Source organism: Dermacentor andersoni, chromosome 2 (assembly GCF_023375885.2).
Source record: "Dermacentor andersoni chromosome 2, qqDerAnde1_hic_scaffold, whole genome shotgun sequence".
NCBI lineage: Eukaryota > Metazoa > Arthropoda > Arachnida > Ixodida > Ixodidae > Dermacentor > Dermacentor andersoni.
Window position 1 is genome coordinate 256721136 of NC_092815.1, and position 23765 is coordinate 256744900.

General features: G+C 48.4%; 1 protein-coding gene across 3 annotated transcripts in view; it reads right to left on the bottom strand.

Moving 5' to 3' along the window:
• LOC126539742 (U2 small nuclear ribonucleoprotein auxiliary factor 35 kDa subunit-related protein 1-like) overlaps positions 1 to 23765 on the bottom strand; it is a 283793-nt gene that overhangs the window by 65714 nt on the left and 194314 nt on the right. Inside the window, exon 8 of one of the 3 annotated variants that reach the window (XM_055075639.2) lies at positions 1588 to 1689. The exons of the other annotated variants lie outside the window; for them this stretch is intronic. Coding sequence (XP_054931614.1) covers positions 1629 to 1689 — 61 coding nt within the window. The 3' untranslated portion in view covers positions 1588 to 1628. The remainder of the gene's footprint in view (positions 1 to 1587; positions 1690 to 23765) is intronic. 3 annotated transcript variants of the gene reach the window in all.

Here is a 23765-nt window from a genome sequence, read left to right on the forward strand (position 1 = left end):
TGATACATCGGCCAGTTTGGCCGATATACTCTTTCCCACACTTGAGTGGTATGCGGCATACTACCCTTTCTTCACACTTAACAAAAGGTTTCGTATGTTTAATAGAACACCCTACTTTCTTCGAGTCATCAGAACCAATCAGGCGGCACAAGGTAGCAAGCTTTCGGGGCGCGGAACAAACCACAGGGACTTTGTATTTCACGGTGACGTGTTTAAGATTATGCGCCACTTTATGTGAATACGGTATCACTAGTGGCTTAGTTTTCTTTTCGAATGTTTGACATTGTTCATTGCTTCTTTTTCTTTCTTTTTTCACCTTTTTCAAAAGTGCCTCCGAAACTGCACTTAAAACCAAACAAGGAAAGCCAGCCTTCCTCAACTTCAAAATCTGTTCGTCAAAGCTTGCTTGGGCCTTATGACAGCACGATTCTTTAAGGGCGGACTCTAGGCACATAGTGGCAATCGCACGTTTTACAGTCTTGGAGTGTGTAGAATCATACGGCAACAATTCCTTGCGGGGACGGGGTCGGTACATCCAGCAGGAGCCTTCGTCAGTAAGGGTTATGTCAAGATCTAAAAACTGTAAGCTGTTATCCTTGGCTAGTTCAAAAGTAAAATTTAGGCCTTTGCCTTGCTGTCTTGTTGCGCCTTGTGCTGTCTTTTGTTCCTTCTTTGTATGCCGTCACCGTTGGCGCTTATTTTTTTGAAAGAGATGTCTCCTAGCGTGCTTTAAGCGCATTTAACACAATTACAATGCAGTAACTTGCAGATTGATGTGTATTATATATATGCAGTGCATGCGGATTCAGCATATTAGTATATGAGAAAAGCAGTAAAATTCTTACAACTGCGCACGGGCACTTCATATTACTTCTAGCAAATGCCCTTAGGCTCAAGTATGACTCGTGCGCTACCACGGTGTTGCTCACAGGCAACGTATCTTGCAGGACAAGTCTGAAGATACACAACTCATAAGTGCCCCACCAAACATGTACATGGATTCACAGATGTGCCAATATGGTTGCACATCCTCACACCCAAATGCAGGAGAACACAGGCTGGAATGGCACGATAGGTGACAAAAGCAGCAGCTCCCAATATTCTGGGGACAAAGTTAACAATATTTGCGCTATTTACCTAGTTACTACCTATACCCTCTGAAAGTTGTCCGAATCCGAACCCTTCTTGATCACATTCAATGTTTCGCAACCGCTAGAATGCAATAAAGGTATGTTTATTGTTTTTTTTTTTTTTAGTGCAGCTTGGTGCAGCAAGTAAAAAATGTAACACAGTGGTGCAGCTGTACCACCCCTGCAGGTAAGTGCCACTGGGTAGGTGGACAGACAGACAGAACAAGTGGCAAGAAGTTGGCAATGAAAAATTGAAGAAGTCTGCTACAGAGAAGTGAAAAAATCAGCATCAAAAGCAGCCAAGCATGAAGCGTATAGTGAAGTGAACAGAATGGGACCAGAGCATTGCACTGAGCGTCGAGATAGACAGAAGTGAGAAATTTGGCAACACTGCTACATTGCGTCAATGCTAATCGCATTACATTTGACATTCACAGTAAGACTGGTTATACCAGACCTCTTCTTCACACATCCTCCATAGTGGGGCCACATTTTTGGTCAATTGCTTTCGTGAATAGCACTTTCTGAGTCCACAGGCCAACTCCAATGAGGCACCACACTGCATCATGCAAAAAGGAAAGTGTATTTTCTTAAAGGGGCAAAACAGAATGAGCTCGGTATTCTTGAAGCTTCATTTATTTGCCAGGAATTGGCTCATTACTAGCACAGAAAATTAAAGTTAGAGTATCGCCTTTATAGTTTGACGTTCAAACCACAACATTGGCACAGCAGTGTGACATCATGGATGTCAAAGTGCATGCTGGTGCCATTTTTGTGTGGTGAAAGTTCTCGGAAATCAGTAGGATAAATCTTTACATTACAATGCAATCCTTGCTTATCGATAAACCATTATCTAATCCCAATCAGATGCTCCTCATGGGAGGCTAGTGAAAGAACTTACAAGGTGGCATTGACCTTTGTTTTGCATCTATTTCGCCTTACGGAGTATCAGCACACAGAAATACTTGCACATTTTTGTTGTCCTAGAAGTTTAATCTACAAATGAGCATTTAGGGGACATTTAAAGAGTGATGGTATAGTAGGTGAGAACAATACGGCCACAAGCAAAAACAGTCGCAAGCAAACAAAGTGAAATTTATTTTGAGCTGAAAAATATTTATACATAGAGTGGGCACATGCGCATCTAACACACACAAAGGAGGGGTTCAAACAACTCAAGATATTGAGACGATGACGGAAAACCGGAAAGAAATGGAGCTGGTGGGTGACGCCAGAATACGATGCTCATGATGCCGCCAGAGCAAAACATGACGGCTTCTTGACACTGCCTACTAACATCAGTGCACCCCATTAAAAGCCTCATTTGGAGACTCATTGGAATTAATGTTATAGTGCTTCGATTAACAGCCACGGGTGAAGCAGTCACACAGCATCAGTACTGTGAATGCGTAGGGGGAATGAATGCGCAACTGCCGCATTTATGTGTAGTTCATGGAGCCTGATGACTATTCAAACTTGTCCCCACTAGAACAAAACTTTGGCCCCAGGCCAGCCAAAGATTTTACCTTAAGACGTGGATCTTAAAACTAATTTTGTTAGTTTTCGAATGAGGTATTGTTCAGTTTTTTCTGCTGATTGGAAATATATAACTTGATTTTGTATATCTGCATTATTTGATTGCATTATTTGATTGTATATCTGCATTATTGATTTTGTATATCTGCATTACAACAAAAGATACAAAGCTTTTAATACAATATTTCTGTCGATTTCTTACGAGACTTTTCAAAGATTCCCCTTTGTCAAAACAAAAACAAAGTACAGTCGACGACCAATTTTTCAGACCCTCAAGGGACCGCGAAAATGTCTGAAAGATCAGGCAGTCCGAAAAAACAAATGTGCCCCCAAAAAACTCAATTTATCGCTTACTATTGAGTTAGAGGCTGGAAAGAGTGATTAATCTTTTGCTTGTTTTTCATGTAGTCCGAAAGAGTCTGTTTGGAAATTTCAAACCCTTTTGCGACGTCTGCCTGTGATTGGCCACCTTCGACGAGCTTGGTGATTGCCACTTTCTTCGCCATGGACATTGTGGCGTACTTGCCTCGGTTCATCGGAACTCTCGAGGCCAATGACAACATACATTTCTTCTCCATTGTGAATCGGCACGCTTGGCTAAGCAGCACACACAGCACAGTCGTCGGGAAGTTGTCACACCGACTTCGTTGAGTGCCTCCTCGCTGCCACGTTGCACGCAAAAATAAAAGTTCCGGAAACAGCGTCTTGAAACACTGAAGACAATTCAATAAAATGCAAGCCACAGTAGTGACAGAACGTGGTTTTCGCATCTCCACAGCACGACCACGACTAGGCCTACTCGCTAAGCGAGTCAACGCACGGCAAACACAAACAGACAATTGAAGGAAGAAAGGAAGAAAAAAAAGCATTGCGTTACGGCAGTGAAGCTGTTGCGGAAGCGGAAGCTGCTAGCATATAGCCTCAATCCAGCGTCCGAGTAGCTGAGGAACCGCCATGCAAGGCCGGCACTGGTTTCGAGGCTACAGGAGGAAAATGTAAACAAACAAGATGTCGGCGACAATGCTCAAGACGCGTGGCAGTAGGCCCGGCTGACGCTTGGAAAGACCGAAAAATTGAACAGCCCTCCCTAGAGTGTCCGAAATGTTGAGCCACGTAATACATTGACTTTATGAGGTATGTCCTGGGGCCGGGAAAAAGTCAGAAAAATTAAGCATGTCCGAAAAGCTAGGCATCCGAAAAATCAGTCGACTGTATATGGCCAGAATGCCAGAGAGTTGCTCTGCTGGTGATGCTAATTTTATTTTTCTCAGTGCACTTATAATGTCGAAAAACAGATGTAGACTTGATTACAATATTTTTGCTAATATTTATTTATAATTAGTAGGAATTAGAATTTGCAGGAAGCTTTAGAAATAAATAAATAGGATCACTGGCTAGATTCACTCAATACGAATATATTGTAACGGATACGAAAGGAGTGGACAAGAAGAGAGAAGAGAAGACGAAGAGAATGAGAAGTTAGAGAGGCCGGGCTGCGCTATGATCACGCTACGATCATCGTCCGATTCTCCCGTAAATAAAACCATTTCTTCGCAACTCTTCGTAACAGTTGTGATGGAAGGTGCTGGGTAATCGACACCCGAAGACGGAGGCTGTACCACAAGTTCTTCGACGGAGCCGTCTCCTTGCTGGATGCAGACGAACAACGGCCCATTCTATCTGCTGCCCCGACAAGTTCCGTTCTACAACTGAGAGATGCGCGTCCCTTCACCGGAAGATCGGACGAAGACGTCGAGGAATGGCTCATCCATTATCACCGGGTGAGTGCCGCCAACAGGTGGAACAGCGCTTCTCAGCTTTCTAACGTCGTGTTCTTTCTAACGGATAGTGCGTTGTTGTGGTTCGACAACCACGAGGAACCGTTCACAACATGGGGAAGATTTGTTTCGGAAATCAAAGAGCGATTCGGCGACTCCGCGATGAAAAAGAAAACGGCAGAACAGACGCTACTGCAACGTGCGCGAGTACCAGGCGAAACCTGCACGACCTACATTGAGGCAGTAATAAAACTGTGTAGGATGGTGGACTCTGGAATGTCCGAGGAAGACAAAGTCGGGCACATCCTAAAAGGAATTGCCGAGGATGTTTACAATTTCCTCATCGCAAAAGACAGCCTGGATTCCGTCGCTGACATCATTCGGCACTGTCGCACTTTCGAGCAACTAAAGACGAGGCGCATAATGCCGAAGTTTGGCAGGCTAGCCAATGTGACGACTGTTGCAAGCGTGGACAGCAACCAGCCCCTTGATCTTGCATCAACGATCCGACAAATAGTTCGGGAAGAACTCGGCCTGCACGCACAAGTGACACATCCAGGCACTCATAGCTTCCGTCTACCACCAGATTTTGAGCCAAACGTGGCATCCTTCTCCCCGTATCCTGCGGCAAGGGGCACTGAGGATTATGAACTCGCGCCCCTACAGCAGCCACGTCTCTACGACAGAGGCCCTACTTATGAAGCTCGGCCACAACGAGAGCAGCCGCATTTTTACCCCCGAGAGGCCCTACGACTTCCGTCAGGCAGCGACAAGAACAGCACCGACCCTACTACCACGACGCGACTTATGAAAGATATAACGGATTTCAGCAAGCAGCAGAGACACGTTATTCACATGACCACGAACTTTCTCGCCGCCCACAGCCGTCTACCATTCGTTTCGAGGAAGACGCTAGAGACACGTTATTCACATGACCACGAACTTTCTCGCCGCCCACAGCCGTCTACCATTCGTTTCGAGGAAGACGCTGTGAACCGCGACCCTCCCGTGTGCTACAACTGCGGTTCCACAGGCCATATAGCTCGGTATTGTTGCCAAGCCCGTCAATCACGTAGGACACCATCGATGTTCTCACCACCCAGAACCCATACTTCATATGATCTGCGGACGACCGATTTGCTTCCAAGGGATCACTTCTCACACGAGACCAGACGCAGCGATTCGCCAGCATCTGAGCGGAGTTTGACGCCACCAAATAGCCGTCCCCGTCGCTCTCCGTCCCCTCGGCGCCATTCTTCCTCACCGCCGCCGGGAAACTAGCATCCGCGGCCAATGGAGGTGTGGTCACTGGACGGTCTTTGCGAGAAATACCTCTGCCTGTTGTGATGTACAAAAACAAAGTGAATGTCTCGATTGACGGAATACCGACCATGGCGTTAGTTGATACTGGGGCGACTGTGTCTGTGATGAGCCTCGCTTTCAAAAACCGTCTAGGCCACAAAGTTATGTTTTCTTAGAACGACGGTATTACCTTTCGTGGAGTAGGCGGCGAGTGGCTTCATCCCCTTGGTGTTTGTGCTGTGCGTGTTTTGTTGGCTGGGGAAGTGTTTGCGTCTGAATTCCTTGTTCTTTCTCGTTGTTCGCACATTGTTGTTCTTGGTATCGATTTTCCTGAACAGTGCGGCGCTTCCGTGGACTGTGGTTGTGGCGAAATATCATTGAACAAGTTATTAATATCAGCACATTCTGAACAAAGCTCGGGTGGTGAAGACAGGGACACACCCACACTCAGTGTTCTTGATGAAGTGACTGCACCATCGTGGTGCCTAATGCCCGTTCGTGTTTCGGCAACTACTGTTGATGCTGATTGTGTTGACCTTGTAGTTAGACCTCTCCGCATAAACTGTGCTAAAAAAGATATACTTGTGCCCTGCTCTGTCGTGTGCATGACGAAAGGAGTCGCCACATTGTGGGCGCTGAACTGTTCCGCCACACCGGTTGTCCTCCTTCGCGGTATGAAAATCGCTCTCTTCGATAAAGCCGCATGTAGCTCAATAGCGGCACTAACTACGGACATCTCTAAAGCTTGCTCTCCTTGCGATAATCGCCATTCTGAAGAGCTAATGCTTGGCATGATCAGCAAGGCTCTCGGTACATCGGAACGGCAAGCACTAGTACAGGTCCTTGCCAGGCATGAGGCTGCATTCGACTTCACGCATGGAGATGCACCCCTTCATTTACCGTCGTCCCGCGCTCGTCACAGAATAGATACTGGCTCAGCACACCCCATCCGCCAGAAGCCCTACCGAGTGTCATCGTCCGAGCGCAAAGTTATTGCCGAGCAAGTCAAGGAGATGATGAACAAAGGTGTCGTTCAAGAGTCATCTAGTCCATGGGCAGCCCCAGTAATCCTGGTCCGAAAAGAAGATGGCTCCTGGAGATTCTGCGTGGATTACAGACATCTAAACGCAGTGACGAAGAAGGATGTCTATCCACTACCGCGAATCGATGACGTCCTTGATTGCTTACACGCTGCTTCTTACTTCTCAACACTTGATTTGCGATCAGGGTATTGGCAAATACCTATGGACCCCGCCGATAAGGAAAAGACTGCTTTCGTGACTCCAGATGGCCTATTCGAATTTAATGTTATGCCTTTTGGCCTTTGCAATGCTCCTGCCACCTTTGAAAGATTCATGGACACAGTACTACGTGGTCTAAAGTGGGAGATATGTATGTGTTACCTCGATGATGTTGTAATCTTTGGCCACACGTTTGAAGAACATAATGAATGCCTCAGCCTCGTTCTCGACTGCATTGAGAAAGCTGCACGGGTTCTAAACTAAAAAAAGTGTCGTTTCGGCAAACGCCAAACACTGGTCCTGGAACACTTAGTCGACAAGGATTTTGTCAGACCCGATCCTCGTAAGATTGAAGCGGTGAGCTCCTTCAAACCACCGCAGTCAGCACGAGAACTCCGCTCATTCATTGGCCTATGTTCGTATTTTCGTCGTTTTGTTCCCCGGTTTGACGACATCGTTTACCCATTGACAAGTATTTTGCGACAAAATGCATCCTTCAATTGGACACCAGAGTGTGACGCATCATTATCTCAACTGAAGTTTATACTAACGTCAGCACCTCTCTTGCGTCACTTCGATCCATCCTGCCCAACTGAAGTTCACACTGATGCTAGTGAAATCGGGATAGGAGCGGTGCTTGTACAACGTCACAGTGGCGCAGAACATGTCGCATATGCCAGTCGTTGCCTGAGCAAATCTGAACGCAATTATACGGTTACGGAACAAGAATGCCTGGCAGCCGTTTTCGCCATACAAAAGTTTCAGTGTTATCTTTACGGTAGACCATTCAAGATTATCACCGACCATCATTTTTTGTGCTGGCTGGTCGCCTCGCATGTTGGGAGCTGCGCCTCCAGGAATACGACTATGTGGTGTCATACAAGAGTGGCTGTCGTCACGCTGACGCAAACTGCCTCTCTCGGATTCCTCTTGCGATGCTGAGAAATTTGACGAATGTCTCACTGCTGTTACTTCTACGTTCCCTGACGCGGCAGACTTTCAGCGAGAACAACGGAATGACTTTACCCTCGATCCGCTTTTTGTCGCCGCCCGTACTTCTAAAGGCAGTGGTCGCTTTACTGTCCGTGATAAATTACTCTACAAAACTAATTATTCCGGGCATGGAGCGCGTTTTCTGCTTGTTGTCCCCGAGAGTCTCCGCTCCGACGTTCTACGCGCTATGCATGACGATGTGACATCTGCCCATTTCGGCTTCGTACGAATGCTGCACCGCACGCAGGAACGCTTTTACTGGCCCAAGATGTATGAAACAACCAAGCGCTATGTCGCTAGTTGTGAAACATGCCAACGTCACAAGCGACCGACCACCGCAGCGCCGGGTCCCCTTCGGCCATTGACACCGCCCAGTACGCCGTTCGAGCAAGTAGGCATTGACCTTTTGGGTCCATTCCCATTATCTAACAACAAGAACCGTTGGATAATTGTCTGCGTAGACCATCTTACACGGTATGCAGAAACTGCAGCCATACCATCTTCCACCGCTGCTTGCGTGGCGGTCTTCCTACTGCGTTCCGTGGTCCTTCGTCATGGCCCACCACGTGTCATCATCAGCGACCGTGGTCGCCAGTTCACTGCTGATGCCATTGAAGAGTTACTTCGTTTGTGCACTTCACAGTTCCGTCATTCCACGCCGTATCATCCACAGACCAATGGCCTCGTTGAAAGGACGAACAGAACGCTGACCAACATGCTTGCCATGTACGTCTCCTCCAATCATAAGAACTGGGATAACGTGCTTCCGTTCATCACTTACGCCTACAACACGGCGAAACACGAAACCACGAACTATAGCCCATTTCATCTCCTGTATGCAAGGTTACCGCGAAGCCCTCTGGACACTTTCTTACCCTTCGTACTGCACAGTGACGATTCTGTATCGAAGACATTGTGTCTCGCCGAAGAAGCCCGTCGAATAGCTCGTCTTCGTACTCTGGCCTCGCAAAGTCGCTCTAAAGAGCGATATGACGACCGTCACGTACAAGTATCGTTGGAGAAAGGTGACTTGGTCCTTCTTTGGACACCGCAACGCAAGCGTGGATTGTGCCAAAAGTTCTTGCCACAATATTCAGGCCCATTTGTAGTTGTGGACCGCCTGACCGAACTCACGTCATAGCTCACCTCCTGTGCAATGGTCGGTGATCAAGCAGAACTCAGCTCACTCATATTGCTCGCCTGAAGCGTTTCTACCCTGCTTGTACATCCTGACTTGCCCCACGGGCTTCGTCTGCTTGCGGGGAAATGTAACGGATACGAAAGGCGCGGACAAGAAGAGAAGACGAAGAGAATGAGGAGTTAGAGAGGCCGGGCTGTGCTACGATCACACTACGATCATCGTCCAATTCTCCTGTAAATAAAACCATTTCTTCGCAACTCTTTGTAACAATATATTGATATCAATCATTTTCCTAGTACTTAGAAAGAACATCCGAAAATGCTGCCTATGGCAGTGTGTGATGTCCAAAAAAGGAAACAGAATAACGAATGTGAACTTTGAGTTCACTGTAACATTTATTGCCTAGCAATATGGCAATATGAATCGCATCCCTGTGTAACCCTGTCCTTGAGCAACAAGTTCATGACATATATGTGACCACTGTGCAAAAATAACACTTGAGATACTTGTTGCAACATCATGCATAATCGTTGAACGAAATGCGATAAGCGAGCACCACCCGCTTCACATCTCTCTATTTAGCTCCTTGTTAAACAGGAAGCCCACAAATGGCATCCCTGTGCAAATAAAGTTGTGCAAGTGTTCATGGCCACAACAAAAGATATGGATCAAATCCCAACAGTGGCGGCCACACTTTGGTGGAGGCAAAATGCCAAAAAGTTAATGTGCTAGCATTGTAGCGCACCCCAGGTGGTCAAAATTATTTCAGAATCGTTCGTGATTTTGGCACTGTGATAGCACAGCACGTCATGCCGCATGTGTACTGGGCGGGCTAACTGCCATGATCCATGTGACGTCACATAACAATATATATATGTACGCCGGCACTAAATAAACTGATTCCATTCCCGGTTTGGCTGCGTGATGATGTTATAATAACTGGTGACAAGGGTCTTACATACCCATGTAAGCGACGGCTTTGGGCCTGCATGGGTGGACAGGCACGAACGGAAGAAAGCGAGCGGAGCTTTCCTCCAGCTTCAAGGCGCTGTACGTGCTCCCGGAATACGGCACCGCCCACCTAACACCCCTGCTTAGGAAGTACTCGGCCACAAGGAACGACAACGGGGCTTGGAGCTGGCAGCACGTCCAAGCAAGGAAACGCCAAACCGATGAGTAATGGATATACGTACTTCTGTCGAAATGCCGCCACTGGGATAGATGTCCGAGTTTACCCCAAAAACGCAAAACTTCGAGTCGTACTTAGAGCATTTTGAACATTTCTTAACGGCTAATGATATCATTGACGCAAAGCACCTTCTCGTCTTTTTGACAGTCATGGGACCAGAGGTTTATGAAGTATTGAGAAGTGTTGTGTCGGCAGCCCCCGGAGAAAAGTCGTACGCAGAAGTTAAACGCCTCCTGAAGGAGCACTACAGCAACAGGAGTTCCGTAATAGCAGAACGATGCAAGTTCAACCGGCACGTACAACAAGAGGGCAAAAGCATGGAAGGATTCATCGTGGAACTTAAACATTTAGTCAGAAAGTGTGACTACGGTGACTTTTTGCAAGATGCCCTCCGAGATAGGCTGGTTGCTGGCATATGGAACGAAGAGACCCAGCGTGCTCTGTTTGCTGAACGAGAGCTGACATTTGATGGCGCTAGCAAAATCGCCCTGGATAGAGAACTAGCAGTGCGAGACACCAAATAACTGTGGTCAAGAGAACGAGAGGCACCCATGCTAGTCGTGAAAAGCCAACCACACCAGTATCAGAGACCAGCTAATCCTAAGCATGTTGAAGCCCGCAAGTACGAAAAATGCGCAAGATGCAGCAGGGGAAACTCATCGGAAGAATGTTGGTACAAAAACTTTATTTGTCGCAAGTGTTCGGCTGTAGGTCACTTGAAAAGCATGTGCCCAGTTGCTAGAGCGAAGCCAAAAAACGTCCATGCGCTCGAGTGTTCTGATGAGGACTAGGAGCAGGAACTGTACCATGCCGTTAACACCAACCAATCATTTTATGAAGTGAGTGTGGAAATTGAAGGGCATACAGTGAATATGCAAATTGACACGAGAGCGGCTGTCACAATTGTCCCGGAGCAAGTGTAGCTGTGGCGTAGAGGTAGAACACCCCCCTCGCGTGCAAGAGGTCCGTGGTTCGAATCCCGGTGCCGCACAATTTTCCACCGGTTTAAAAAAAAAAATCCGCGTGTTGATAAAATTGCATAAACAGGCCTGGAGTGTGGCCTGATCCCGGTGACCAGAACCGCTAACGCACTCCCTCACCAAAACAGGATTGGCCACCCTGGTGCACTACTTGGCCACAACCTCCTATATGAACACAACAATCAAACCCCAGCCCTGAGTCCCCAGCAGCTGCGAAGCAACTGACCACGGCTGCGGTCAGACCTGCGACGCTGCAGAGGGTGCTAAGAATCCCTGATTCCGGACAGGCCGCCATTGGAATATGAACCTGGCAACGTTTAACGCTAGAACGTTATCTAGTGAGGCGAGTCTAGCAGTGCTATTGGAGGAATTAGAAGGCAGTAAATGGGATATAATAGGGCTCAGTGAAGCTAGGAGGCCAAAAGAAGCATATACAGTGCTAAAAAGCGGGCACGTTCTGTGCTACCGGGGCTTAGCGGAGAGACGAGAACTATGAGTCGGATTCCTGATTAGTAAGAACATAGCTGGTAACATACAGAAACTCTATAGTATTAACGAGAGGGTGGCAGGTCTTGTGAAACTTAATAAGAGGTACAAAATGAAGGTTGTACAGGTCTACACCCCTACATCCAGCCATGATGACCAGGAAGTCGAAAGCTTCTATGAAGACGTGGAATTGGCGATGGGTAAAGTCAAAACAAAATACCGTATACTGATGGGCGACTTCAATGCCAAGGTAGGCAAGAAGCAGGCTGGAGACAAGGCAGTGGGGGAATATGGCATGGGCACTAGGAATAGCAGGGGAGAGTTATTAGTAGAGATTGCGGAACAGAATAATATGCGGATAATGAATACCTTCTTCCGCAAGCGAGATACCCGAAAGTGGACGTGGAGGAGCCCGAACGGCGAGACTAGAAATGAAATAGACCTCATACTCTGCGCTAACCCTGGTATCATACAAGATGTGGACGTGCTCAGCAAGGTGCGCTGCAGTGACCATAGGATGGTAAGAACTCGAATTAGCCTAGACCTCAGGAGGGAACGGAAGAAACTGGTACATAAGAAGCCGATTAATGAGTTAGCGGTAAGAGGGAAAATAGAGGAATTCCAGATCAAGCTACGGAACAGGTATTCGGCTTTGACTCAGGAAGAGGACCTTAGTGTTGAAGCAATGAACGACAATCTTGTGGGCATCGTTAAGGAGTGTGTAATAGAAGTTGGTGGTAACTCCGTTAGACAGGATACCAGTAAGCTATCGCAGGAGATGAAAGGTCTAATCAAGAAATGTCAATGTATGAAAGCCTCTAACCCTACAGCTAGAATAGAACTGGCAGAACTTTCGAAGTTAATCAACAAGCGTAAGACAGCTGACGTAAGGAAGTATAATATGGATAGAATTGAACATGCTCTCAGGAACGGAGAAAGCCTAAAAGCAGTGAAGAAGAAACTAGGAATTGGCAAGAATCAGATGTATGCGTTAAGAGACAAAGCCGGCAATATCATTACTAATATGCATGAGATAGTTCAAGTGGCTGAGGAGTTCTATAGAGATTTATACAGTACCAGTGGCACCCACGACGATAATGGAAGAGAGAATAGTCTAGAAGAATTTGAAATCCCACGAGTAACGCCGGAAGAAGTAAAGAAAGCCTTGGGAGCTATGCAAAGGGGGAAGGCAGCTGGGGAGGATCAGGTAACGGCAGATTTGTTGAAGGACGGTGGGCGGATTGTTCTAGAAAAACTGGCCAGCCTCTATACGCAATGCCTCATGACTTCGAGCATACCAGAATCTTGGAAAAACGCTAACATAATCCTAATCCATAACAAAGAGGACGCCAAAGACTTCAAAAATTATAGACCGATCAGCTTACTGTCCGTTGCCTACAAAGTATTTACCAAGGTAATTGCAAATAGAATCAGGAACACCTTAGACTTCCGTCAACCAAAGGACCAGGCAGGATTCCGTAAGGGCTACTCAACAATAGACCATATTCACACTATCAATCAGGTGATATAAAAATGTGCGGAATATAACCAACCTTTATATATAGCTTTCATTGATTACGAGAAAGTGTTTGATTCAGTCGAAACCTCAGCAGTCGAGGAGGCATTGCGGAATCAGGGTGTAGACGAGCCATATGTAAAAATACTGAAAGATATCTATAGCGGCTCCACAGCCACCGTAGTCCTCCATAAAGAAAGCAACAAAATCCCAATAAAGAAAGGCGTCAGGCAGGGAGATGGGATCTCTTCAATGCTATTCACAGCGTGTTTGCAGGAGGTATTCAGAGACCTGCATTGAGAAGAATTGGGGATAAGAGTTAATGGAGAATACCTTAGTAACTTGCGATTCGCTGATGATATTGCCTTGCTTAGTAACTCAGGGGACCAATTGCAATGCATGCTCACTGACCTGGAGAGGCAAAGCAGAAGGGTGGGTCTAATAATTAATCTGCAGAAAACTAAAGTAATGTTTAACAGTCTCGGAAGAGAACAGCATTTTACAATAGGTAGCGAGGCACTGGAAGTGGTAAGGGAATACATCTACTTAAGACAGGTAGTGACTGCGGATCCTGATCATGAGACTGAAATAATCAGAAGAATAAGAATGGGCTGGGGTGCGTTTGGCAAGTAATCTCGCATCATGAACAGGAGGTTGCCATTATCCCTCAAGAGAAAAGTGTATAACAGCTGTGTCTTACCAGTACTCACCTACGGTGCAGAAACCTGGAGGCTTACGAAAAAGGTTCTAAAATTGAGGACGACACGACGAGCTATGAAAAGAAGAATGATGGGTGTAACGTTAAGGGATAAGAAAAGCTGCTATTGGGTGAGGGAACAAACGCGAGTTAATGATATCTTATTTGAAATCAAGAAAAAGAAATGGGCATGGGCAGGACACGTAATGAGGAGGGAAGATAACCGATGGTCATTAAGAGTTATGGAATGGATTCCAAGGGAAGGAAAGCGTAGCAGAGGGCGGCAGAAAGTTAGGTGAGCGGATGTGATTAAGAAATTTGCAGGGACAACATCACCACAATTAGTACATGACCGGGGTAGTTGGAGAAGTGTGGGAGAGGCCTTTGCCCTGCAGTGGGCATAACCAGGCTGATGATGATGATGATGATGAAGTGTAGCTGTCTGAATTTCCACACGTAAAATGTGAACCATGCAAAATGTTGCTTCACACATATACTGGGGAGCAAATACAGCTAAAAGGGCAGTGTGACGTGGTGGTTAAATGCAACAATCAGTCCATGACTCTACCAGTGCTTGTTGTAAAAGACAACGAGAGGACGTCGCCTGTACTAATGGGGCGCAATTGGTTAGAATGTTTGAAGCTTGACTGGCTAGAAAGTGGCCAGACTGCAGTTGAAGACAGAGTTGTGGTGCTAAAACAAAAGTACCCTTTCGCGTTTTCTAAAAAGCTGGGGAGAATACAAAACTTTGAAGCAACGATTGTTATGAAACCGGGTACAGTTCCTCTATGTTGCCGCACTAGACCAGAGGACTTCTCTGGTTTAGTCTCAAAACAGATCGTTACCCCCTATCCAGACCAGAGGACGTGTACACTGCCTTAGCAGGAGAAAAGGTGTTCAGCGTACTAGACCTTTCTTCGGCGTACCAGCAGCTGCCACTCACTCCGGAGTCACGACTATTTTTGACAGTAAACACTAGTCATGGGTTGTTCGAATTTCAGCGCCGTCCTTACGGGGTGGCAAGTGCACCCACTATCTTTCAGGCAAAGCTGGACGAGGTACTTCATGGCATCCCACACGTAGGTTGTTATATTGACGACGTTATTGTTACAGGGACAGATATCGGCGACTGCCAGGAGACACTAGAACGTGTCTTGCAACGCCTCAGTGAATACAACATCACGCTTAACCTGGATAAATGCATTTTTTTTCTAAAATCGGTGACATACTCGGGTCACACAGTGACTGAGCAAAGCATTTGTCCTACCGACACAAAGAAGAGTGCAATTTTACAAGCCCCCGAGCCCACTACAGTTACAGAGCTTAAGGCGTACTTGGGAATGTAGAATTTTTACTCAAAGTTTCTCAAGAACGCTTCGACAGTAGCAGAGCCGCTTTATCGGCTACTTAGAAAAGAAGGAAAATGGTCGTGGACAAAGGAGTGCAGCACCACGTTTAAATATACGAAGCACTTGCTAACAAGCACCAAGGTGCTGACATTCTATGATCTCAAAAAACCACTCACAATGCTTTGCGATGCATCGTCATATGGCTTAGGAACCGTTATCTTTCACGAGACGGCTGAGGGTGAAGAAAAGCCAATTGCTTTTGCTTCGGGTACACTGTCGAAAGCAGAAAAAAAATACACGCAGTGCGAACGTGAGGCCCTGGTGTTAATCTTTGGCCTAAAGAAATTTCACCGGTACCTGTACGGCCGAGAATTCACTATATATACAGACCACCAGCCACTACTCGGGATACTAGGGCACAATAAGCGTATCCCGACTATCGCTGCCGCTCGCATGCAACACTGGGCTTTAACCCTCGCAGCTTACAGGTACCGGCTGAAATTTAGGAAAGGAAAAAATTCGGAAGTGGCAGACGCCTTGTCTAGGCTGCCCCAACCGGGACCAGTGAACGACGAGCCATCAGATTGCATGTCAATCTTTCAGTGTCTCCCGCTGACAGCAGAGGAGATTGCAAGGGTCTCGAAACGTAGCTTAACTCTATGCCGCATGGCACAATATACGCTAAACGGGTGGCCTAGACAGCAGGCAGATGAATTTAAATCTTACTATGTTCGCCGCGATGAGCTGTCACTTGAGCAGGGCTGTGTGACATGGGGCGTAAGAGTCGCAATTCCGGAGCTGCTGAGGGACCGCGTGCTAAACATGCTGCACGAGGAGCACCCTGGCACCAGCCGCATGAAAATGCTAGCGAGGAGTTTTGTATGGTGGCCAGGAATCGATTTGGCCATTGAACAGTACGTTCAGAGGTGCAAAATTTGCCAAGCAGTTCAGCCAGCTTCTTCGGCCGGTTCCTCTTCACCCTTGGCAATACCACGTGCAGTGTTGGTCACGCGTCCATGTAGATTTTGCACAGAAGGGTACGAACGTGTTTCTCGTATTGGTCGACTCATTCTTGAAATGGATCGAAGTATGGCCGATGTCGTCAACCTCTGCACAAAACACGTTGGAAAAACTTCGGGGTGCTTTTGCGCCTTATGGCTTGCCAGAAGTATTGGCGAGTGACAACGGGCCACAGTTCACCTCAGAGGAGTTTGCAGAATTTATGAACACCAACGGGGTGAAACGTTCGTATTCCTCCTTATCACGCAGCGTCCAGTGGTGCTGCAGAACGAACAGCACAAATCGGGAAAAAGGCCTTACTGAAACAGGTGCTCGAGCGTGAGGCCTCGGGTAAGCAGCCGACAGTACAGAAAGGTATTGATAGTTTTCTGATGGCTTACCGGAACACACCGAGTAGTGTGACAAGCAAATCACCAGCTGAGCTATTTTTGAGGTTCCAGCCATGCAAAAGCTTTCACTGCTCAAACCTGATTTTGCAAAATCCATACAAGACAAACAGAAAAAACTGAAAGAGCAGTGCGATTTGTTTCGTGGGCAGGAGCGCAGCTTCGTGGTGGGGGACCGGGTCTTGGTGAAAACTGTGCGTGGTGAACGCGTTTCATGGGAAGAAGGTGTTGTGATCCAAGTTGTCAGTGCTGTGACATATATGGTGAAAGTGCGCAATCAGCTCCGGTTCACACACGCCGATCGGCTGCGTCTTGGACATGCTGAACCCGGCGAGACGCCCTCACACGCAGAGGTGGGTGTGAAACAAATGCCACCAGAAGAGCTACCGGCAGACGACCGCACTCCGACACCAAGACAACTGCAGGCAGACCAGGATGGTCCCAGTTCCCCTGGGACGCCGGCAGACCCCAATCGCAGAACACTAGAGCATGACGAATCAGTACTGCCACCCACACAGCATCCTGTACCGCAAGACTTGGCGGAGTCGCCCGTGCCAGCGGCACCAGCTGCACCCAACTCTGAGGAACAGGCACCACTACGTTGGGGTGCTCGTGTGCGCTGGCAACCAGACTGGTTTATGTAGTATAGTGTCGCCCCCTGTCAGATCTCTGTGTCATTGTACATGTATGTTTTGTAGTTGTTTGACTAGATGGCGCACCCCCCTTCTGTCATGTGACAAGCTTGGACCAATTGGGAGGTGTCATCTAGCGTGTAAAGCCTTTATAAGTAATAAACGGCCGCGCGTCGGTCGAGTCTTCGTTCCGGTTTTCATCGGGAGCAGTTAGCTCCGTGTCTCTTTCACTGCGCCGGCGCTAGCCGCGCGTTCGCCCGTCGGGGCCCCCCGCTTGCCTGCCGCTGCCGACACAACATCTTTTGGCGACGAGAATGGGATTCCCGCAGCGGTTCCGACCGAAGCCCCGGGACACCAACGAGCTTCGTAAGTGAAGCGACCCTTCCCGTGTCCACACGGCAGGCAAACGCCGCCGACGCACTCGGCGTCGCAAGGCTTCCGAGCCTAGGCCTTCTCGCCCCCCTTGTTCTTCCTTGCCCATTCCTGCTGCGAGCTCCGGCTTGTTTTCTGCACTGTCTCCTGCACGCTACCGGGCATGGCGTCTTTCACGGCGAACCTTCCCGTTTTTCTGGAATTGCCCGGGCCACCGTTAATTCCATGGCATCGATGGAAAAAAATTTTTCAGGCCCAGCTCGAAGCGGCCGGCGGTGGCGACTGGACGGACGCGCGACGAGCGTCCGCGCTCGTCAGCGCTCTCGGGCGTGAGGGACAACGGAAGTACTTTGCAGACGAGGAGCAGGAAGCAGCAAGGCAGTTAACCAGCGCAGCGTCAGCTTCAAGCGAAGCAGCAAGGCAGTCGACCGGCGCCGAGTCAACGTCAAGTGATGCGGTCCCGCCAGCGTCAGAGTTTCCGAGACTCTTGCAGCGGCTTGACCGGCTGTTCGCCGCGTCAACAAATGTCCTGGCGGAACGGCACGAATTCACCAGTCGAAAGCAGTTCGAGGGAGAGGGATTCCTGGAATTCGTGACCGCATTGAAGGAGAAGGCGGTAGAGTGCAACTTCGGCACAGCCTACAACGAGCGCGTCCGAGACCAGATAATACATGGCGTAGCGAGCGTCAGCGTTCGCGAAAAGTTGCTGGCTCATGGCGAAACCCTGTCCCTGGACAAGGCAGAAGAAATTGGACGCTCGTTAGAAGCCTTGCATCGAGCGAACCGCGGGTTCGGCTCCGAAAATGTTCGAAGAATTGAGGCATCCCAACTTGGCGTTCCGTCGACGGGCCAAGATGGCCGACTTCTTCCGGGGAGCCGCCAAGATGGCCGACGTAGTCCGGGAGGCCATGAAGATGGCCGACTTCTTCCGAGAAGCCGCCAAGAGGGCCGACTTCTTCCGGGAAGCCGCCAAGAGGGCCGACTTCTTCCGGGAAGCCGCCAAGAGGGCAGATTTCTTCCGGGAAGCCGCCAAGAGGGCCGACTTCTTCCGGGAAGCCGCCAAGAGGGCCGACTTCTTCCGGGAAGCCGCCGAGAGGGCCGACATTTCGCACATGGCTCCTCCGGGAACCCTGGTGCATGCGACCGGTGTGGCAGCACGAAACATACTGCAACGTACAGGAATTGTCCAGCAAGGAACCGGCGGTGCAACGCCTGCCACACGTTGGGCCATTTTGCATCAGTATGCCGAAAAACCCGTACTGTTCAGCACGTCTCTTCCGCAGAGACGCGGTCTTCAACTCCCGCAGGACAGCCGTCCGCGTCTGTCTTGACGGTAAGCGCTTGTGAAACTGAAAAAGATTTGGAAGTTCCAGTCGTAGTGAACGGCGTCTCCATGCGACTGCCGGTGGATACGGGAGCGTCTGTCTCATTGATGACGGCCGAAGATTTTGGAAAGCACTTTGGTCGACAGCACAGACTGTCACAAACAGTGGACTTGAAAAATTTCTCCAAGCAACGCATCGACATTCAAGGCCTGTTTCAAGCCACTGTCCAGTTTTTCCAAAGGTCATGCTCCGTCACGTTTCACGTAACGACTACAGGAACATCACTGCTGGGTTTAGACGCCATCCAACGCTTGGGCATACAGATCGACGGTACGTCGTTGACACGTCGTCTACCATCGCTTCCTTCAGTACAGAGCCCCACAGGTGTGCCTCCGGATTTTGATCACCTTTCCAGTGACGAGTTGGGCCTCGTCAACAACTTTGTGCACCGAATTCATCGGCAGCAAGATGCGAAACCAGTATCTTCAAAGTTGCGCCGACTACCCCTGTCCCTCCGTGACCAGGTCACACATGAATTGCGACGTCTCGAGGACTGCGACGTCATCGAGCGCGTCGAGGCTACTGAGTGGGTGTCTCCACTCGTGGTGGTGCGCAAGAAGGATGGAACTATGCGGCTCTGTGTAGATCTACGGGAACAGGACAGTCTTGTGTCTCAAGTTCAAGAAAGGGTCTTGCAGAAACAGTCGCAGACTAAACAGTACGTAGACAAACGTAGAGGTGCTCAGGCAACTCGTATCAAGGTGGGAGACACCGTCAGAATCAGATTTAACAGGAAAGGATTCTTTAAGTACAGTAAACCTCGTAAAGTCAAGGCCCAGATAGGACCATCTACTTTTCTACTCAGTGATGGGAAGACGTGGCATGTGTCTAAGTTAACCGTAGTGGTGAAGGATCCAGCAGGTAGTACATTGTCTACAAGTGATAGGGACTTTTTGTACTCATATTCAAACTTGGATAGTCATTCCGATGACTCGTCTGTAGTGACATCGTCCTTTCATAGGCATCAGTTAAGTAGTTCGTCTGACTGTATCACTTCCGAGTCTACACAGTCAGCAGTCATCTCTGATTCAGTTGGGGAATTGGTAGCCCCCCAGGACTTGTTGGGACGTCGAGAGGAGCTTCCTGGGCAACCCTCTCCAGCTTTGCGCGACAACCACATTCAATTTTCCAACCAGGGGGAGGGAAATAGTAGTGGGACGACTGGGTCTTTAAAGTCGACCGAAACGGGTCGCAACCCCCAAAGTTCTTCTGAGGTACGCACGCGTCCTCATCGTGTCAAAAAACGGCCTCCGTGGCTTGACGATTATGTTTCTTGAATGTAGAGCGTTTTGCCGTCTTCGAAATGCCACGGCTAGGGGCCTTGCTGTGACATTTAAGAGGCAGTTCACATTTTTCGTTCACACAGGTAAAATGTGTTCCTTGTTGCGGTGCAGTGAGTTTTGTGCCCTGTTTCTTGTTGGACTTTGTTTGAGTGACTGCCCGTATTTTGGTGCCCAAGACTGGTGCGCGTGTATGTGAACTTGGGCGGGGATGGATTGAATTTGTTGTGGACTTAAGTGCGTGCTTGTGTGCGACTGGTACGCGTGTGTGAACATGGGGGGGAACGAACTGAATTTGTCTTTGGACTTAAGTGCGCGCCTTGTGTGCACGTTTCACTGTATGCTTGCTTTGTTTCCAGGGGGGGATGATGTAGTATAGTGTCGCCCCCTGTCAGATCTCTGTGTCATTGTACATGTATGTTTTGTAGTTGTTTGACTAGATGGCGCACCCCCCTTCTGTCATGTGACAAGCTTTGACCAATCGGGAGGTGTCATCTAGCGTGTAAAGCCTTTATAAGTAATAAACGGCCGCGCGTCGGTCGAGTCTTCGTTCCGGTTTTCATCGGGAGCAGTTAGCTCCGTGTCTCTTTCACTGCGCCGGCGCTAGCCACGCGTTCGCCCGTCGGGGCCCCCCGCTTGCCTGCCGCTGCCGTAATTTCATCTTAGTAATTTCATCTTAACTAGTCACGTGGTAATGTTAAATTGTTAATTACACAGCACAGTTGAACCCGGCTATATCGAACTCGCCAAAAAACGCCTATCAGTTCGATATAGAGCATAATTCGATATAAGCCAGCTAAATAATTGGATGTCATAAAAGCACATACCATTTCTAAGATCACTTTATTGATGAAACTAGCTAAGTTTCGCACGAAATAGTCCTGCATTTTCTTCTGCTTGGGCAATTTCGCTGTGTGCAACGCACGCACTTTTCCATTTTGTTTAAGGAGTCTGAGCAGCTGAGGCCGCAACATTCCACATTCGCGCAGAAGTCAGTACGGCTTAAGCTATTTCGGATGAACCACTCATACACGGCCGTGCGTACGCGTCGGGCACCTCGGGCACCACGGACACCGGGTAGTGAGTTAGGCCACTTTAGCCCTAATTTCCCCCTTCAAGATCGTGCCGAGAGTGCACCTCGGAATCTTGTACGTTGCGGGGACATCCGACTTCTCATCGCATTCGACCCGATTTATGATTTCTAGCTTCATGACGAAAGGCCAATTCTGCCGCTTCATCACGGCAACACTGCGGGAGAAGGCGCACAAGGCGCACACAATGAACCAGAAAAGCAGCGAGACAACTCACACTTTTGCCATCTTGCACGACGAGGGCACAAGAGCCTCTGATTGGCTGTCTGAGCAAGCACTGCAGGCTGGCCAGGATCATTTTTTGCAGGGGGGTGTCGGCGGCTCCGAGGTAGCGTGGTGTGGTCATGTAGAGAGAGCGGCTGGACAGAACCGCGCCGCCGGGTTTTCCCGTCACCGCGAGGGAAAGCCAACTTCCGGGGGCACTTTCCGCTGCTTGACGTTCAATATATCGGGAGTCACTACTAGTTTCGTTCGATATAAGCGTCATTTTTGCTATATATACTCATTGTAACTATACCATGTCCAGAAATTGTTTGATATATGGAATAATTCGACGTAAAAGGATTTAATATAGTCGGGTTCGACTGTACCTAATCTTACTAGGTGTTACTCTAGTTAGCTAACCCATGTATTTAATTGAGCGTGAAGGAGTTGTGATAGCGCAGCACGTCATGCCGCATGTGTACTGGGCGGGCTAACTGCCATGATCTATGTGACATCACATAGCGATATATATGTGTACGCCGGCACTGAGTAAACTGATTCCATTCCCGGTTTGGCTGCGAGATGATGTTATAACAGGCACGTAAAATTTCAGAATTAAAATTTAAAAAATATATCTGTTGCACACTCACACAATTGTGCATTCAGCACACCTAGACCTATAGTAGTCTGTTGCTGGCTTGTGCCTGTTTGCAAGCTTGCATGTCACAGCATTTAAGAAAAAACCAGTAAAAAAATAAAAAGGCGCATACAGGAAACATACGAGAAGACAGGAAAGAAGCTTCTTGTATGTTTCCTGTGTGTGCCTTTTTTTTTTGGCTGTTTTTTTTCTTAAATACAATGTACCAACTAGCCCAACAACGTGCTTTACTCCACAGCGCTTCTGTTCGTGTGATCCTTGTTGGACATGTGACGCTTCCGACAATCCTTTTCAAGGCGCGGGCACTGCAGCCCAGCTAGCGCAGTGTCACTTCTCGTCACAGCCTGTTTGAATCGGCTGACAGCCCTCTGGACACTGTGCAGTGCCGCATGCTTAGTCCTTGGGGTTTTATCCCAGATCATGGAATGCAGGTTCTCACCGGAATCCTGAGTCATGCTGTCGCTTCACTGCTCCAAGAGGGCTTCCTCACTCAGCTGCTTGAAGACTGGCTCCAAAGCTTCGCACATCACAAAGTTGGGCAGGCTGTGCTAGGCGTTCCTCGCCCTTTCCCACAGAGCCCATACTCCTTGCTGGGGCCCTCCAAAAGCATCACCACTTTCTTGCCCCACCCAGGATACAGCACGATTCCAAGAAGAAAGGGGGTTAACCCAGGGCCCCAATATTCATCCCACAACCTGCCAATCCCACAACGTTGCCGAATCCAGCAACATTAATTCCTTCAGGTAACATGTGCGGGTTTATTGGCCGGTTGCCGTCACCCAAAAAAATCACATTCTCGTGACTTCTGTGGCAGAAAGGATGTTCCACGTCCGCCGCCAAGGTCTGTGAGTGGTGGTGCTGGCTAACACTCCCAGGGTTCTACAAGGAAACAAATACCCAAGAAAGTGGATGGGGAAATGGCACCGCGGTAGCTCAATTGGTAGAGCATCGCATGCGAAATGCGAAGGTTGTGGGATCATTCCCCACCTGCGGCAAGTAGTTTTTTCATCCACTTTCATTTCCATTAATTTATCGTTTCTTTATTTCATTTATTAAGCACAAGTAATTTCCCCTATGTTGTCCTTGGTGTCAGTGTTTGTTGGCTTCTTATGATATGGCTAATAAAAATTGGGCCCCTTGGTTAACCTCCTTTCGTCTCGTTTATTACATAACGAGGGTCTCGAATCCGGCAACATTGATGCCTTCAGGTAGCATGTGTGAGTTTATTGGCCGGTTGCCGTCACCCAAGAAGATCACGTTCTCGTGACGCCTGCAGCAGAAAGGATGTTCCACGTTCGCCGCCAAGGTCTGTGAGTGGTGGTGCTGGCTAACACTCCCAGGGTTCTACAAGGAAGCATAGATACCCAAAAGTTTGACGTAGTAGTTCTGCGGAAGCCCG